The 17,389-nt window shown below is 40.6% G+C and overlaps 1 protein-coding gene across 1 annotated transcript in view; it reads right to left on the reverse strand.

Annotated features, from left to right (window-relative positions):
• LOC136873807 (uncharacterized) overlaps positions 1-17,389 on the reverse strand; it is a 66,019-nt gene that overhangs the window by 30,631 nt on the left and 17,999 nt on the right. The window contains exons 4-5 of the mRNA XM_067147056.2: positions 11,984-12,058; positions 1,975-2,194 (exon numbers count right to left, since the gene is read on the reverse strand). Of these exons, the coding sequence (XP_067003157.2) occupies positions 1,975-2,194; positions 11,984-12,058 (295 nt within the window). The remainder of the gene's footprint in view (positions 1-1,974; positions 2,195-11,983; positions 12,059-17,389) is intronic.

Below are 17,389 nucleotides of genomic sequence, written 5' to 3' on the forward strand. Positions count from 1 at the left end.
ATAAAACGTGCACTCGTTCATTTACTCACAGCTTGTTGTGGTTATTGGTTGAGATTTAGATAGTCATGTACTACAACTTTGTAAGTTTGCCTATCATCAATATTGAATTCGGAATAAACATGTGACAGCAAAGTGGTTAAGGAATTTCCATTTCCCTATTTGAATAAACCCGATTAGTGACTGGATTCCTTCAATCAAACTAAATCCAGAGTATTTCACAATAAATATAGTACAAGTCTACAAGCCTACTTCTGAAGTATCTGATGAAATTGAAGAATGTTTTGGACAATTAGAAGATGTCATAAGAAAGATACCGGGAAGGGAAATCATAATCATTCATTTCTGTGTCCGGTCAGTATTTCCAAAAACCTGCAGCTGTGATGGCCTTGTTGGTTCCTCAAATAACATCTTGTGGTGTGCTTGGGTTGTCCAGGAGGGGACAGATAAGTAGGTGGCTTGGGTCTTGTTCAACACCACATCCACACAAAATGTCTGTGTTTGCTGGAAGGATCCCTCATTTCTTCAGGTTGGTCTTGCATCGAGGGACACCCACTCTTAAGCGGTTGAGGGACCTCCATGCAGGGTAAGGAAGGTCGGCGCCTGGAGCTAGTTCTTCCTGTGGTGACGTCTGTGGGCAGTGAGCTACTCCATCTGTTGAGATAAGTTGTCTTTGGTGTTCCCTCCAGCGGCAGAGTCCTAGCACGGAAGCTCTTGTGGGACCTGAGGCGAGACCTTGCTGCTTGGCGACCATGCAGTGGATCTCGATGGTCATTCTCCTGCTTTGTTCTCTCGGCTTCTGCAGCAGTGGCCCTCCAGATGTCACAATAGTCCAAGGGTATTTCAGTGCCAAAATTGGTGGTAACATCTTTAACGAAGATCATCTCAGATCACACAATGGTCGTCATGGGCTAGGTACAAGAAATTATAGAGGTGACTATCTATTACAATTCTGTGTTGCCAATGATTTGATTATAGCCAACATCACCCCATACATCTATACAAGTTGATATCAACTGGTGATAGCGTTCAGAATGAATTAATAGTGGTGCTCACGATTCCTGCTGTTTTCTAGCCCATAACCACACATTTCGTTATATTACCCTGGTTTAGGTAGAGGGACCGATGTATTTCAGAATTGTAATAAACATGGTGGGTTGCATAAAACTAGATCAAAACAGGCTGGTGGGCCACCCAGTATAAGATGGTTTGGCATAACAGCAGGCTTCTTAGCCTGAGCCACATCAATAAGTAAAATAAAATGCAGCTCGTTCCTGACAACTTGCTGCTGTACAGTTCAGGGAGGGGGGGACGAGCTACAAAGAAAAGTTGTGCACATTCTCCATTGTGTACTTTATGTAGCGGAAACATTAGGAGACCAGAAAATTACTTCTGAAACCTTTAAATTAGCCATACGACACAGTGGTGAAATACTTGGGAAAGAGCCTCAATTCAGTTAAAGTAATTAGTTGTATTCTTGATCAGGATTTTAAATAAAACATCAGACAATTTGTCCTATTTTATTTTAACCTACAACAACTGGAATACAATATGCTCTTCAACAATACATGTTGTTATCTCTCTGGAGCAGAGAGCAAGAGCATGAGGTACTATTTCAGGCTTGTTGCAATGGCGTTTGTAGTTACTGTAATTATTTTTTATGTACGAACATTACTGTCTGAAAAATTGTATTGAAGTGTTTTCTAAAGTAATTCCTGGCGGTGTTTGGTCTGAGTAATTATCATTTGTGTTGTGTTTGCTGGATCACATTAAAGACAACACTAGGGAACTAATTTTTGTAGCTACTCTGCCATTGCATTGAGCAGTCCGTGACATTACGTACTGAACCAAATTTCACTATTAAGGTGTGCATAGCTCAATTTATCTGATGTAGGCTGTAGCTGTGTCATATCACTAGGATAGAGCAAACCAAGAAAGTCATCTTTGCTTATAAGCTAAATGTTACCCTTATAATACCTGTTAACCTCCCACTTTTTGCCATTCCCAATCCAGCGATGCCACCCATGGAACCAGAAGGTGAAACTAGCTGCAAAGCATGCATGGAAGTAGTAAGAGTTCCAGGGTACCCAGTAGTGTCTGTCTCCAATGTTGGGGTCGGTGTCGTGCCACGTCCAGTGTAGGAACTTGACTGAGACTATGTCGTATGGAATGTCTATCAACACAACCATCAGGCCCACTGTAGGAAGGAAGATTTCATAATTATTCACCAGGACAATTTTTAGAATCAGCTTTCTGAATCTTTGGCTGAAAATTACACAGAGAGAGAGAAAAAAAAAAAATCTTTCTCTTAATTGGGATGGTACACCTTTGAGCAAAAGGAATGCATATTCTAATTTTATTTCCTTGATCCAGTGTGATTCAAGAGAATGGGGTTAAAATACAACTACTTTTGAATAAAATCATACAGTTTAGGATGAAACCCTGCATTGAATGTGGTGGGCAACAGTTCGAACCACTGTGCAATTAAATTTCGTTGATAGTCAGTTCTGCATTGTTCAGGAATGTAGAGCATTTTGGAGAAGTAAATAAAATTAACAGACCATTATTTTGTTTGTGGCATTCCCAATAGATCTTAGACTGTACATTGCTATTCAAACATTGCTGTACTTTGACCCCTGAATGGGCTACAGCAGTTTCTCAACAACCTTTTGAATATATTTCTCTCTTCAGTGTGATGAAAAGAAAAAAAAAATGTTTAATTGTCTCCACTACTTCAAAAGATATGTGTAAATGTTCATGTATGACACTTGCTATCTTCCACTCTGGTTGCCATAACTTTCATTTCTGCATATGGTTTTCATAATAATTTAAACATTTACATGAAATTTTGCACAGTAATGTATTTATATTAACAGCATTCTCTAGGTTCTGTTCTTTGACATAAGTTCAAGATAACTCAAACAAGATAACTAGAGCTTGCATGGAGAAACTTTATTTTACAGGCAGATATAAGGTTACACAGTGGTAGGGCACTGACATGCATTATCATTCAACAAAGTCACCATTCTTTTCCAAGCAGTTATTCCAACAGTACACCAAGGCATCGATGTTAGCATGGAAGAAATATGCATCCAGTCGCTGATGCCTCATCACAACAGCATGCTGAATGGCCATATCATCAATGAATCACTTATTACCCAGGTGCTTCTTCAGCGGACCGAAGAGTTGGAAATTTCTAGGTGTTAAGTCAGGATTGTAGGGAGGATGGTCTAGTACCTATCACCTGAAGTGCCATAACAATTCATATGCACAGTATACCAATACCAACCCTGTTTCCATGACATGCCATTTACACAGTCCACCTCAACAAGTTGCCAATTGATTTCTGCTGATGAGGTGCCCTTCAAATGCAAAAACTGGATCGCACTGCATACTTCCATGTTTCACCATGTTTCCTCTATGCAGCTATCTTTCAACTGGTTGAAAGATGCGTTGCCGGTACAAAGACCATGCGATCAACCCATATTCAGTCACCCAGGCAAATGGACCGGACGAGCTGACCAATTGATTTTGATCTAATAAAAGCGCCCCTTCCCTTTCTGGTCGGACTCTGCATGTATTAGCTCTAGAATTACCACAGTTATCCAATAAAAGTGGTATGATCTTAGGAACCATAACTGATTTAATCAACCATTTGTGGTTTCACCTTAATTTGGCTTGAACTGAGACATATGCATCATCTAACAGCTGCATAATAAAGCTCTGGTCTCCTACTTTGGCCCTGGCAGAAAATTTGAACACAAGGGGGAATGAGAGCTTTTGTTACCTTAAATCAAACATTACAATACAGTCATAAAGCTAGAAGCCACATATGCCTTAGAAACATTATTCCATCTAAACGAACAATCCAAAACTGACAGTTTACAGGAGATCGAAAGACGAATTGGAAGAACTTGTATCAATAAAAGCTATCAAAAAGATGGGCAGTGGCAAACAGTACCTAACAACGTTGTATATCAGAAATTAGAATCCATTACTGATACCATGCGCAAGTAAAGACTAGGGTACTTTGGCCACATCCTGAAAATGTCAGATTCACGACTGCTGAAACAGCTAGTAGAGTACAATCTTGCTTTTGAAAGTACTACAACTGGATGCAGATGGATTGAAGAAATTAGGAAGGATTTGAAAGAAATCGGCTTTATACTGGATGACACTATGGATAAGAAAAAGAAAAAAAAAATTGAATGGCATATGGCTTTTAGTGCTGGGAGTGTCCGAGGACAGGTTCAGCTCACCAGGTGCAGGTCTTTTGATTTGACGTCTGTAGGCGACCTGCGAGGATGAAATGATGATGACGACGACACACACAACCAGCCCCTGTGCCAGTGAAATTAACCAATGATGGTTAAAATTCCCGACCCTGCCAGGAATCGAACCCGGGACCCCTGTGACCAAAGGCCAGCATGCTAACCATTTAGCCATGGAGCCGGACAAGAAAAAAGTAAACATAACACTTAAAAATATGACTTTCCACTTAACACTCACAAAGAAGAGAATCCCAACTAGAATATTCTCTACAGAAGAAAGGGCAAGAATATCAACACATATGAAGAAGTACTGGGAGGACTGCAAGGCTCGGACAGTTCCTACCAAGAAATTGACAAACCAAAGGGTTGATTAAAGTGATCCATTGTGGTCTCAAAATAAGAAGAAGAAAGAGAATAAGAAAAAGAGGGTTCTGAAGAAGTTGTCTATGCAAATCCTTCTATGCTAGTCCAATAGACGGTTCTGTGAAATCATGTTATCACCAGAATGCAAGTTGTTGCTCCATGTTGGTTCTAATAAGTGAAAAACAGAAAGGAATCCATCTTAGGATATTCACTATTTCAAAAAGTCCTTTATTTGACTCAAATAGTCATTTATTTGCAAAATACAATGCTGTGGGTGTTTCATTTAACTGCATTAGCCAGTAGATGGCTGTGTGAGTTTGTGAATATGTGTCTGCGTATCTTTCAGTGCCATGTTTCATTGACTGCCACGGGAATGTGCTGTCCATTCACAACGTTGACCTTTTCATTACATGCACACAGCACCATTGTACCAGTAAATGGGTATTCTGTCAGATTGTGGTTTTGCTTGTGGTTCCTTCAGTGCATACAACTAACTTCGCTTGCTTATCTCATAGTCTGCACCTAACAGAAACATAATCACTGACTCTGTTCATCATTTCTAGTGGTCAGAAGTGCACTTACATGGTTGCATATTTTCTTCTTCGAACCAAATGAACTGCCGTTATTGGTTAAATGAGACTGCAGAGAATGTTGAATGTTAGCTCTTTTATTCAAAGGTGCCATTGTGGCCATTTTAGCCACGGCACCATTATGGCACATTTGATTATTTCTTCGTAGCAAAAGCGCCATTGCATTAAATTTGGAGTGCAGCGACGGAAGGACGTATTATCTATAACTGGATATTCTGTGTTTCTGTCCTGTATGATCTCAGTTTTCTTTTCATGGTTACTTATTCCTTGACTGAATATCCTGCTACCTAACAGAAAGCCAATTATTATTCTATTCTGACGCTGAAGAGTGTGTGCGCACCCCCCCCCCCCCCCCACACACACACACACACACGCACGCACGCACGCACGCACGCACGCACGCACGCACGCACGCACGCACACACACACACACACACACACAGTTTTCAATTTTCTTTTGTGAAATGTTCCTAGAAGAGGACGAAGATGTGCTGTTTTATCAAGCACTGCAGATGTAAGAGCTCAAACTAAGGATCAAGTTAATAATTTCCGCAATAGGGAAAGAAGTCGGTCTCGGGACACTATTCACAGTGAAACTTTCCATTGAATTATGCAGGAAAGGGTTGTAAATGAAATCTGTATGCGCTGCCAAACATGAAATTCCGCTGCAGAAATGGTAAATGAACGTTTTGATTTGTGTTGCCACAATGGGTTGAATTATTTTCCACAACCTCAAGTATATATAATTTCGTGTGGCTATTTCTAGCCGAGTGCAGCCCTTGTAAGGCAGACCCTCCGATGATGGTGGGCGGCAGCTGCCATATGTAGGTAACTGCGTGTTATTGTGGTGGAGGATAGTGTTATGTGTGGTTCCACAACCTCAAGTAAAGGGCGTACTTAAGGTTATGATGCTACAAGATAATTATTTCATGAACCATATAAGGCAGTATAATAGTACAATGTCCTTTGCATCCTTCTCTGCTAACTGTAGCCACATTCCAGAATTAAGTCCTTACTGTTTTAATATTCAGGGCATGATTCATAGATACATTTCAGATTTACTGCCTACTAAAAATTACCGAGCATTATACGGCCAGCTTTATGTGATAGATTCAAGTCTTTCAGACAGAATTCATTGTGAAAACTCTTAATTCAGAGGCAATTGAAAGACTCTTCAACAGTTTGCTAAATAACCCATACACTACATCATATCATAATGCTGGCAAAGTAATGAAACAAGAAATAAGTTTGTAGGCCACTAGTACATATGTCCATCTTCACTACAGACAGTTATGCTGTTCAGCATACGGTCTGCAAGGTTCCGTGAGTTAACTAAGCATCTCCACAACTAGCTCAGTAGTCTCATTTCATTCTACACCTTGAATACTTAAATCAGCTCCCTTTGTAGATCTCTGAATCCCAAGATTATGGGTTCAAATTTAGTGGAGGTAGGGCATGAAAAATGTCCATTTGACACTCTGTGTCATACAGTGATGGCAAATTGAAGATCTCTAGAGACACATTTGTTGTTTACCTCACAAAATTAATTAAAAAACTCATTCATAGATGCCTAAGAGAGATTCAGTTTACTCTACTATCTTGTGGGCCTGGAATGAACTGGTACATTGAGACTGATGAGCAGGCAGCTGGATGGCGTCAAATTAAAGTGCCTACACACGATAGCCGAGGCCATATGTTTATAGGTCATCGCCATCAGCTGATACTGCTATCTGATTATTCATTACTCTCCTGCAATTCTTTCATTATCTCCATGCTCTATGCAGATGGCTTTGATGGGTTACCTGGCACGAAACATGTGGCCATATTGATTGCACGTAATGGAAGGTGGAGGACATGGTTGGGTCTGGCCTACTTTACGTCTCTGATGTTTCCCTTCTTTCTGTCTTTGACGTGCGTGTTCAAATTGTGGAACAGCAGCTGAAATGGTTGTGTGCCAGCAAGTACTATCTTCTGCAGTGGTACACCAATTATATGGATCAATGTTTGTGCTCCTCAAGCTCTTTTTTTTTCTTTTTCTTTTTTTTTTGAGTTGATTTTTGTACTAAGTTCACTACACAGGGTTTGTCGAGGTAGTTTGCTGTCTCTCATACGCTGGATATGCCCAATTCATCCGAAATGGTGACCAATGATGGCAGCCTGTGTACTGTTCACCTTTGTACTCTCAAGAATTATTATGTTCTCTATGTAGTCATCTCATTCGATGTTCATAATGGATCTGAGCTTCTGTTGATTTTAATTTCTTGATATCACAGCAGTATAGAATCCAGGTTTCACATCCATAGAGAATGGTGGAAATGACAACTGCTCAATATGACCGAGCTCAATAGCTGCAGTTGCTTAAGTGCAGCCAGTATCCAGTATTTGGAAGGTAGAGGGTTCGAACCCCACTTCGGCAGACCTGAAGATGGTTTCCCAGTTTCACACTGGGCAAATGCTGGGGCTGTACCTTAATTCAGGCCACGGCCACTTCCTTGCCACACCTAGCCCTTTCCTGTCCCATCGTCGCCATAAGACTTTTCGGTATCGGTGTGACGTAAAGCAACATGTAAAAAAAAAAAAAACTGCTCAATACACCATCAGTTTGGTGTATATTCTTAGATCTATATTAATAAAAACTCAATTTATGAAACATCCAAAAGCTATACAGGCAGCTCAAATTCTGTTCTTCATGTCCTTCTTAAGTTCCACCACTGTGTTGTTTGCAAACAATGTTTCATACAGCATGGCAGCCAAGTACAGGGCGAAGAGTTTTAGTGTAAGTACACAACCTTATTTAAGTCCATTAGTGATGGGAATTATTCTGATGTTTCATTCTGGTATAGCACCTCTCCAAAGATATCATCATAGAGTGCTTGGATTAGGCCAACAAAATGTTCAGAAGAGCCAAACCATCTTACAGCCATCCATATTACTTATCTTGGCACAGTATCAAAGGCCTTTTCCAGATCGTAGAACACTAAAAGCAGAGGCTTTTGTTGTTCTCTTCACTTCTCCCGCAATTGTCTCACACAGATAATATCAATAGTGTCTCTGGAGGGATGAAACTCACACTGAGATTCTGGAAGTACTTTCTTAGGGACTGACAGGAGATGATTCAACAGAATTCTAGTTAAGGTTTTACCAGCTATGAAGATCACGGATATGCTACAATAATTACCACAGATGCTTTGATCCTTTGATTGCTTTTTTTTTTTTTTAAATGATGGTGACAGTGGTGGACTTCTTCATTTCAGCAGGGACTTTTAGGTTTTCGCATATTAGAAGAATGAGGGAAAACAGCCAGAGGTAAGCATCCTCTTTGAATGAGCTCAAGGGGAATGTTGTCGGATCCAGGTGCCTTTCTTGGTTTCAGAATATCACGAGCCTTACTAAATTCCTAAAAGTTGGAGGACTACCATCCAAGGTTGTGGAGGATGCTGTGGCACACGTTGGAGGAAATCTTCAGCAGTAGATCCGCGGGTTAAGAGTAAGCTACAGTGTTCTTTCCAGCAGCTTAAGATGTCCTGACTGTCGGTAAGGATGGTAGTAATGATTGTAAGTATATATCTTTAAAAACTGAGTAGATGTCATCATCTTGGCTTCCCTACACTTCTCTTAACCTTGATGGTTGAGCTCATTATTCTGCTAGGTAGCCTGTCCTCTTCGATCAATCTCATATGACCCCACTACCAAAGATGGTATATACACACAACTTCATCTATCGAGTTCATTTCTAACTTAACCTTCTATCTCATTATTCCAACTACCCTCCTGCCATTGTTCCCACCTGTTTGTACCAGCAATCATTTGCTACCTTCATGTCTGTTACTTCCAACTTATGAATGAGATATCCTGAATCCACCCAGCTTTCACTCACATACAGCAAGTTTGGTCTGAGAAGAGACTAATATAAAGGTACCTGATGTAAACTCACCTCTTTCTTACAGAATGTTGTTAATCACAACTGCATTAGCCTTGTTACATGATGATTCAGTTTCACTTACTGTACTACAATCCTTTCAGAATGCACATCCTAGGTAGTTGAAATGACCCACATATCTAATTTAGTATTTCGTATTTGATATTCAGTTCTCCTAGGTTTCTTCCCTACTGACATCACTTTATTCTTGGAAATGCTAATTTTGATACGATAATAATAGACCTCACCTTAGTGTTAGGCAACACTTTGAACATCAGAATATGGTTAAGTCTTGTAAAGAGAAGCTGAACTTAAGGACACTATGTAATCCTGAAGCCTTTTAACAGATGTCACTATTTTGGTTTGGGGTGCCACCTAGCGAATTGAAACGCTCTCTCTTTAATGGAGAATTTTAATAGTCAGGAATTGACACTCCCTGGTTTATTTCTTCAGTTCTTGAGTTGCCCCTACAGAACTTTCAAATTTATCTCTTGATAGGACACTAATGATTCAGAGTCTATTTTTAAAGACTCAGTGGTCTTTGGATAAAAGAGAGTTTATTTGGAAAGGATTCGAAAGAGTAACTATTTGTGAAGACTCTTAGTGTTGGTACTACTTGGTACTTAGTACAATTGGGAGCATATTCTACCAATTAACCTTTCAGCTCAGTTATAGTTTAGAACAAAGGGAACCAAAAAAGAAAGAAAAAAGCTCTTAAGGAAATACATTCAACACTCAAATTTTCTCTTGTGGTCATTTGTTCACAACCTTCGGCTCTGCCGCTTCTTCTTCTCTCCTACCCTTGTGTAACAACAACAAAAACAACAACAATAATGTACACTGACTGACAGAGCAAATGCAACACCAAGAAGGAGTGGTCAGAACTTTATGCCATTTGCAGGGTAGACTGACGTCACTGAGGTATGCTCATGATGTGAAATGCGCCGCTGTGCTGCGCACGTAGCGAACGATAAATGGGACACGGCGTTGGCGAATGGCCCACTTCGTACCGTGATTTCTCAGCCGACAGTCATTGTAGAACGTGTTGTCGTGTGCCACAGGACACGTGTATAGCTAAGAATGCCAGGCCGCCGTCAACGGAGGCATTTCCAGCAGACAGACGACTTTACGAGGGGTATGGTGATCGGGCTGAGAAGGGCAGGTTGGTCGCTTCGTCAAATCGCAGCCGATACCCATAGGGATGTGTGCACGGTGCAGCGCCTGTGGCGAAGATGGTTGGCGCAGGGACATGTGGCACGTGCGAGGGCTCCAGGCGCAGCCCGAGTGACGTCAGCACGCGCGGATCGGCGCATCCGCCGCCAAGCGGTGGCAGCCCCGCACGCCACGTCAACCGCCATTCTTCAGCATGTGCAAGACACCCTGGCTGTTCCAATATCGACCAGAACAATTTCCCGTCGATTGGTTGAAGGAGGCCTGCACTCCCGGCGCCCGCTCAGAAGACTACCATTGACTCCACAGCATAGACGTGCACGCCTGGCATGGTGCCGGGCTAGAGCGACTTGGATGAGGGAATGGCGGAACGTCGTGTTCCCCGATGAGTCACGCTTCTGTTCTGTCAGTGATAGTCACCGCAGACGAGTGTGGCATCGGCGTGGAGAAAGGTCATATCCGGCAGTAACTGTGGAGCGCCCTACCGCTAGACAACGCGGCATCATGGTTTGGGGCGCTATTGCGTATGAGTCCACGTCACCTCTAGTGCGTATTCAAGGCACGTTAAATGCCCACCGCTACATGCAGCATGTGCTGCGGCCGGTGGCACTCCCGTACCTTCAGGGGCTGCCCAATGCTCTGTTTCAGCAGGATAATGCCCGCCCACACACTGCTTGCATCTCCCAACAGGCTCTACGAGGTGTACAGATGCTTCCGTGGCCAGCGTACTCTCCGGATCTCTCACCAATCGAACACGTGTGGGATCTCATTGGACGCCGTTTGCAAACTCTGCCCCAGCCTCGTACGGACGACCAACTGTGGCAAATGGTTGACAGAGAATGGAGAACCATCCCTCAGGACACCATCCGCACTCTTATTGACTCTGTACCTTGACGTGTTTCTGCGTGCATCGCCGCTCGCGGTGGTCCTACATCCTACTGAGTCGATGCCGTGGGCATTGTGTAACCTGCATATCGGTTTGAAATAAACATCAATTATTCGTCCGTGCCATCTCTGTTTTTTCCCCAACTTTCATCCCTTTCGAACCACTCCTTCTTGGTGTTGCATTTGCTCTGTCAGTCAGTGTATTAATCAGTGATATTATATTTCTGTTGGTGTCTGACTCAGTGGCTGAATGGTCAGCGTTCAGGCCTTCGATTCAGAGGGTCCTGGGTTCGATTCCCGGCCGGGGTGGGGATTTTAATCGAATCTGATTAATTTTTCTGGCCTGGGGACTGGGTGTTTATGTTTGTTCCAACACTTTCCTCTTCATATTCAGACAACACGCTACACTACCAACCACCACAGAAACACGCAATAGTGATTACATCCCTCCATATAGGGTTGGCGTCAGGAAGGGCATTTGGCCGTAAAACAGGGTCAAATCCACGTGTGCGGCACAGTTTGCACCTGTGACCTCACAGATGTGGGAAAAGCGGTAGAAGAAGAAAAAGATTATATTTCTATTGGTATGGCTCCAAGTAGTGTGATTAGTCCAGTCCCTTAGCTGCTTGCTTTCCACTTTGACTGCAGGATTTGAATAATTCTAGTCTATTCTGGGCCAGTAGCAAGGGCAAGTAGCCTTGAACCCATGACCAAAACCCAATACGAGTCAGGTTGGCTCTCATGACCCCAGGAAAACTTGGAATAAACTGAAGAAAGTGGCAACAAACCTGCGAATGGCTCAGCCCAGTTTGGTAAACGCATCCGTGACACTGCTATGGAGGCATGATATATAAACACTGGATCTGGAACAGAAAACATGCATGAAAGTGAAGAAATATATTTGTATAATACAACATTAAAGAGGCAAAGGAAAAGTACAAACTCATAAGTCAGATATTCTTCCTGAAATTGAGATATTTGGACCACAGTCCAAAGTTTGAAAAATCTTGTATGTTGAGCTGCTCGGTGATGAAAAATGGAAAACTGAATTACACTGCCCTCTGGCAACCAGCTCATAAACCACATAACCTATATCTGAGTAGGCAGAAATACTCGTTAGCCATTGATAATGATCAAACATTTTAGATTATTGTTTATTTCAACATTGCCTTTTACAGAGCAAAGCTCCAATTACAAAAGGCGATACATAATATCACCTAGATATTAGGCCCCTTTAAACAACAAACATCGTCAAAATGAGTGCAATGGGACTAGACAAAAGAGTCACTGAAAGGGTGGCTATATTTCTAGAAAATAGATCTCAGAGAATTAGAGTAGGAGAAACTTTATCTGCCCCTGTAATAATTAAAAGGGGAATTCCTCAAGGCAGTATTATTGGACCTTTATGTTTTCTTATATATATAAATGATATGATTAAAGAAGTGGAATCTGAGATAAGGCTTTTTGCAGATGATGTTATTCTGTATACGGTAATAAATAAGTTACAAGATTGTGAGCAACTGCAAAATGACCTCGATGATGTTGTGAGATGGACAATAGGCAATGGTATGGTGATAAGCAGGGTTAAAAGTCAGGTTGTGAGTTTCACAAATAAGAAAAGTCCTCTCATTTTTAATTAGTGCATTGATGGGCTGAAAGTTCCTTATGGGAATCTCTGTAAGTATCTAGGTGTTAATATAAGGAAAGATTTTCATTGGGGTAATCACAAAAATGGGATTGTAAATAAAGGGTTCAGTTTTCTACATATGATTATGAAATTGAGATATTTGGACCACAGTCCAAAGTTTGAAAAATCTTGTATGTTGAGCTGTTGAGTATGTTGAATCAATAAGGCAGCACAATTTTACCACCAGGTAAGACACCTGCTGTGGGATGAGCAAATACCCATGAAAACAAAAATGACATTGTACAAGGCCTATTATACACCAATTCTTACATACAGTCTCGAAACCACAACACTGACCAATAGAGATAATTCCAAACTTCAGGCAGCTGAAATGAAATTCCTACGCACTATGATCCAGAAAACCAGGAAAGACAAGATTAGGAATGAGAAAATTAGAGAAGAAGTAGGAATAGACAATTCTCTCCTAAATAAGATTCAGATATCAAGACTGAAGTGGTTTGGTCACATGAAGAGGATGCCAGTAAACAGAACTGCAAGGAAGGAATTTGACAGAAAGGTAGAAGGAAGACGACCCGTGGGAAGGCCACGAAGGAAATGGATAGATTTAGTTAAGAGCGATGTAATGCTGAGAGGTCATGATTGGGACAAGTTGGTGGAGGAAGAATGGTACAAGGACAGGATGAGATGGAGGAGGCTCATGTACCACACCCGGGAAACTGGAGATGGTTTAGGATGATGATGATGATGATTATGAGGGTATTTAGGGGTTGTAGTAAGGATGTAAAGGAGAGGGCATACAATTCTCTCGTAAGACCCCAAATAGAGTTTGGTTCCAATGAATGAGACTCTCACCAGGACTACTTAATTCAAGAACTGGAAAAAAATCCAAAGAAAAGCAGCTTGGTTTGTTCTGGATGATTTCTGACAAAAAAGTAGCATTACAAAAATGTTGTAAAGTTTAGGTTGGGAAGACTTGGAAGAAAGGAGACGAGCTGCTCGACTAAATGGTATGTAACTTAAAATCCAATAAAGGTATTTAATTAGTCCACCTATTCAATACTGTCCACTTATAAGTGGTTACAAATACATACAATTACATACACTTTCGGGACTTGTTTTGCCCTTTCTATAGAGCATCTTCAGCTTTAAATCAATCTTAAAATATTACTCTTACATATTAAAACAAGAAGCTAGAAAATTAGCCTTGTAATTTTATATACTTAAAATTCTGGTACACTAAGTTTGAGTAATGGACTACACTAAATAAAAATTGTGATAAAATGTCATTGGAGCACTATCACTTAGTCATTCTAAAACCATGTGTTCCGAGACTAAAACTAGATCTTCTCCTCCTTATACAAACTTTTGAAGTCCTTATAAAATGTCTCATTGAATTGTCTCCTATTTCTCCCAATGCAATGGTAAAAACATATGTTCTAACAAAATAAAAGTGATATCATAAGCACAGGAACTATGTCTTGCAAAAGACGTGGCCAATGCTGCTACTGTTGTCATTAAATGTGAAGGTAATTTAAACTCACCTAGGGTAGTTGTAAATGAGGTGCGAACTGGAACCTCTGTACATGATCGTGAGAAATGCAGAATATCATGTAGTCACATTGTGTGTAGGGCTCCCTTGTAGAGAACGTTCGATAGCCTACTGGACCATTCGTTTTGTGTTTGCTGTGAAATGTTACACACGACCAAACAGAGTTCGGTTCCAGTGTATGGGACCCTCACCAGGACTACTTGATTCAAGAACTGGAAGAAAATCCAAAGAAAAGCAGCTCGATTTGTTCTGGATGATTTCTGACAAAAGAGTAGCATTACAAAAATGTTGTAACGGAAGGTTGCGTGTAACATTTCACAGCAAACACAGAACGAATGGTCCAGCAAGCTATCGAATGTTCTCTACAAGTGAGCCCTACACACAATGTGACTATGTATATGATATTCTGCATTTCTCACAATCATGTACAGAGGTTCCAGTTCGCACCACATTTACAACTACCCTAGGAGAGTTTAAGTTACCTTCACATTTAATGACAACAGTAGCAGCATTGACCACGTCTTCTGCAAGACACAGTTCCTGTGCTTATGATATCACTTTTATTTTGTTAGAACATATGTTTTTACCATTGCATTGGGAGAAATAGGAGACAATTCAATGAGACATTTTATAAGGACTTCAAAAGTTTGTATAAGGAGAAGAAGATCTAGTTTTAGTCTCGGAACACATGGTTTTAGAATGACTAAGTGATAGTGCTCCAATGACATTTTATCACAATTTTTATTTAGTGTAGTCCATTACTCAAACTTAGTGTACCAGAATTTTAAGTATATAAAATTACAAGGCTAATTTTCTAGCTTCTTGTTTTAATATTTAAGAGTAATATTTTAAGATTGATTTAAAGCTGAAGATGCTCTATAGAAAGGGCAAAACAAGTCCCGAAGGTGTATGTAATTGTATGTATTTGTAACCACTTATAAGTGGACAGTATTGAATAGGTGGACTAATAAAATAGCATTATTGGATTTTAAGTTATAACAACTTTCAAAACGGAATAATCATGAACTTTATAACATGTAACAAGTGGTATGTTCTGAGCTGTCAGTGGTGAGATGACGTGGAATGACATTAGTAGACGAATAAGTTTGAGTAGTGTCTTTAAAAGTAGGAAAGATCACAATATGAAGATAAAGTTGGAATTCAAGACGACAAATTGGAGCAAATATTCCTTTATAGGAAGGGCAGTTAGGGATTGGAATAACTTACCAAAGGAGATGTTCAATAAATTTCCAGTTTCTTTTCAACGGTCGGCCGGTCGGGCGGTCGGGCGGGCGAGCGGGCGAGCGGGCGAGCGGGCGAGCGGGCGGAGTAGCAACTCTGAGGCTGACTTTTCTGTTATTTCATCTCCTTTTCATATTTCTTCTTATACTGTTTGGATGAGCTTTGGACTCATTACAGTCATCATTATTTCCAACATTACCAGAAGTTTGGTCTACAGTTGCATGATTTTTCATTCCGAAGGCTCATACTTCGTTTCAAAGCAAATTCCACAGTACTCTTCCTGCTGACTTGCTTCATCAAACCTCCTAAGGAGAACTCTTCCATCCATTGCCATTGGTTCGCCCTTAGGTTGTCAGATTGGGTGTTGGTTGCAGGTCATACTGTCATATATGGTAGCAGGATTTCTCTTGACCTGACCATCAGTTAATACTATTATGTTAAAATCTGTTGCATGATTACCAGCTTATATTGCCAGATCTATCTACCCAGAGATATGAAATTTTTTCCCCGCTGTACTCATCTTGCCTGAGCAAATATACCTTTCCTGTCAAAGTTAATCTATGGTTTATGTATCTGTACATTCATTGGTAGTGAAGCCAATGTTAGTGATGCTTAAGGTTCTCTTCACCTTTTGCTTCTATATGAAATTGTCTTTGTCAATTCTTCTTACCATACAAATTTAACAATATTATCCACACATGCAAAGCCTCTGTGGCTCAAGCGGCAGCGCACCGGCCTCTCACCGCTGGATACTGCGGTTCAAATCCTAGTCACTCCATGTGAGATTTGTGCTGGACAAAGCGGAGGCAAGACAGGGTTTTCTCCGGCTACTCCGGTTATCCCTGTCATCTTTCATTCCAGAAACACTCTCCATTAACATTTCATTTCATCTGTCAGTCACTTATCATTGCCCCAGAGGAGTGCGACAGGCTTCGGCAGTCAGCACATTTCCTATCCTCTCCGCTAGATGCGGGCTTCATTCATTCCATTCCTGACCCGGTCGCTGCCTTGTTTTTGGGTTTCCTGAGCATATGACATGTAGGCCTATCTATCATCTCTGAAATGATTTCCAAGTCTTACACTCGACCTACAGTTTTTACAATTTCAATAAGGTTTTCATGTTGCATCTGTGGTATTCCATATATCTCCACTGTATTTCTCCAACCCTATTGTTCTAAGTCATCCATCTGTTATTTCATTTCTTCAATATGTTTTTTAATGATAAATTTTCAGTTCTAGATATCTGGAGTACCGGTATCAGAATTCTTGTCCACATTCTCATATAGAAAACTAACTGATTTGTTGAGATCTTATATTTATTTAATAAAATAAAATGACCTGTTGCAGACACCTACATTACGCTGAAGAAATAATTTCAAGTAAAAATTAAATAATTTCCACCTTTCATGCAGTATGAGTTACGCTAGAGTCTCTGAAAATATATTGTAACACATAATCGCGGAAGTATGAAAAACTCGTACATTCGGTAACAGGCGTATTAAGTAAACATTCTTTAAGGTGTCAGTATAACCATTTTTCTATTATGCAACATAATTATCACTAAATCTATTGAGGAAGACTGAAATCTGAAGATTTTGTTTTCTTTCTTATAACTTGGATACACAATGTTTTTATTCTTATACACAGCCTGAGAGCTGAAGGCGACATTGCTTACAGATAACCTTATTGTATGAAGAACAAGTGGAAAGGAAGTACAAGTTGAACTGAACATGGTAAGTAAGAACTGGAAATGAA

Source organism: Anabrus simplex, chromosome 5 (genome assembly GCF_040414725.1).
Source record: "Anabrus simplex isolate iqAnaSimp1 chromosome 5, ASM4041472v1, whole genome shotgun sequence".
In the NCBI taxonomy this organism is placed as follows: Eukaryota; Metazoa; Arthropoda; class Insecta; order Orthoptera; family Tettigoniidae; genus Anabrus; species Anabrus simplex.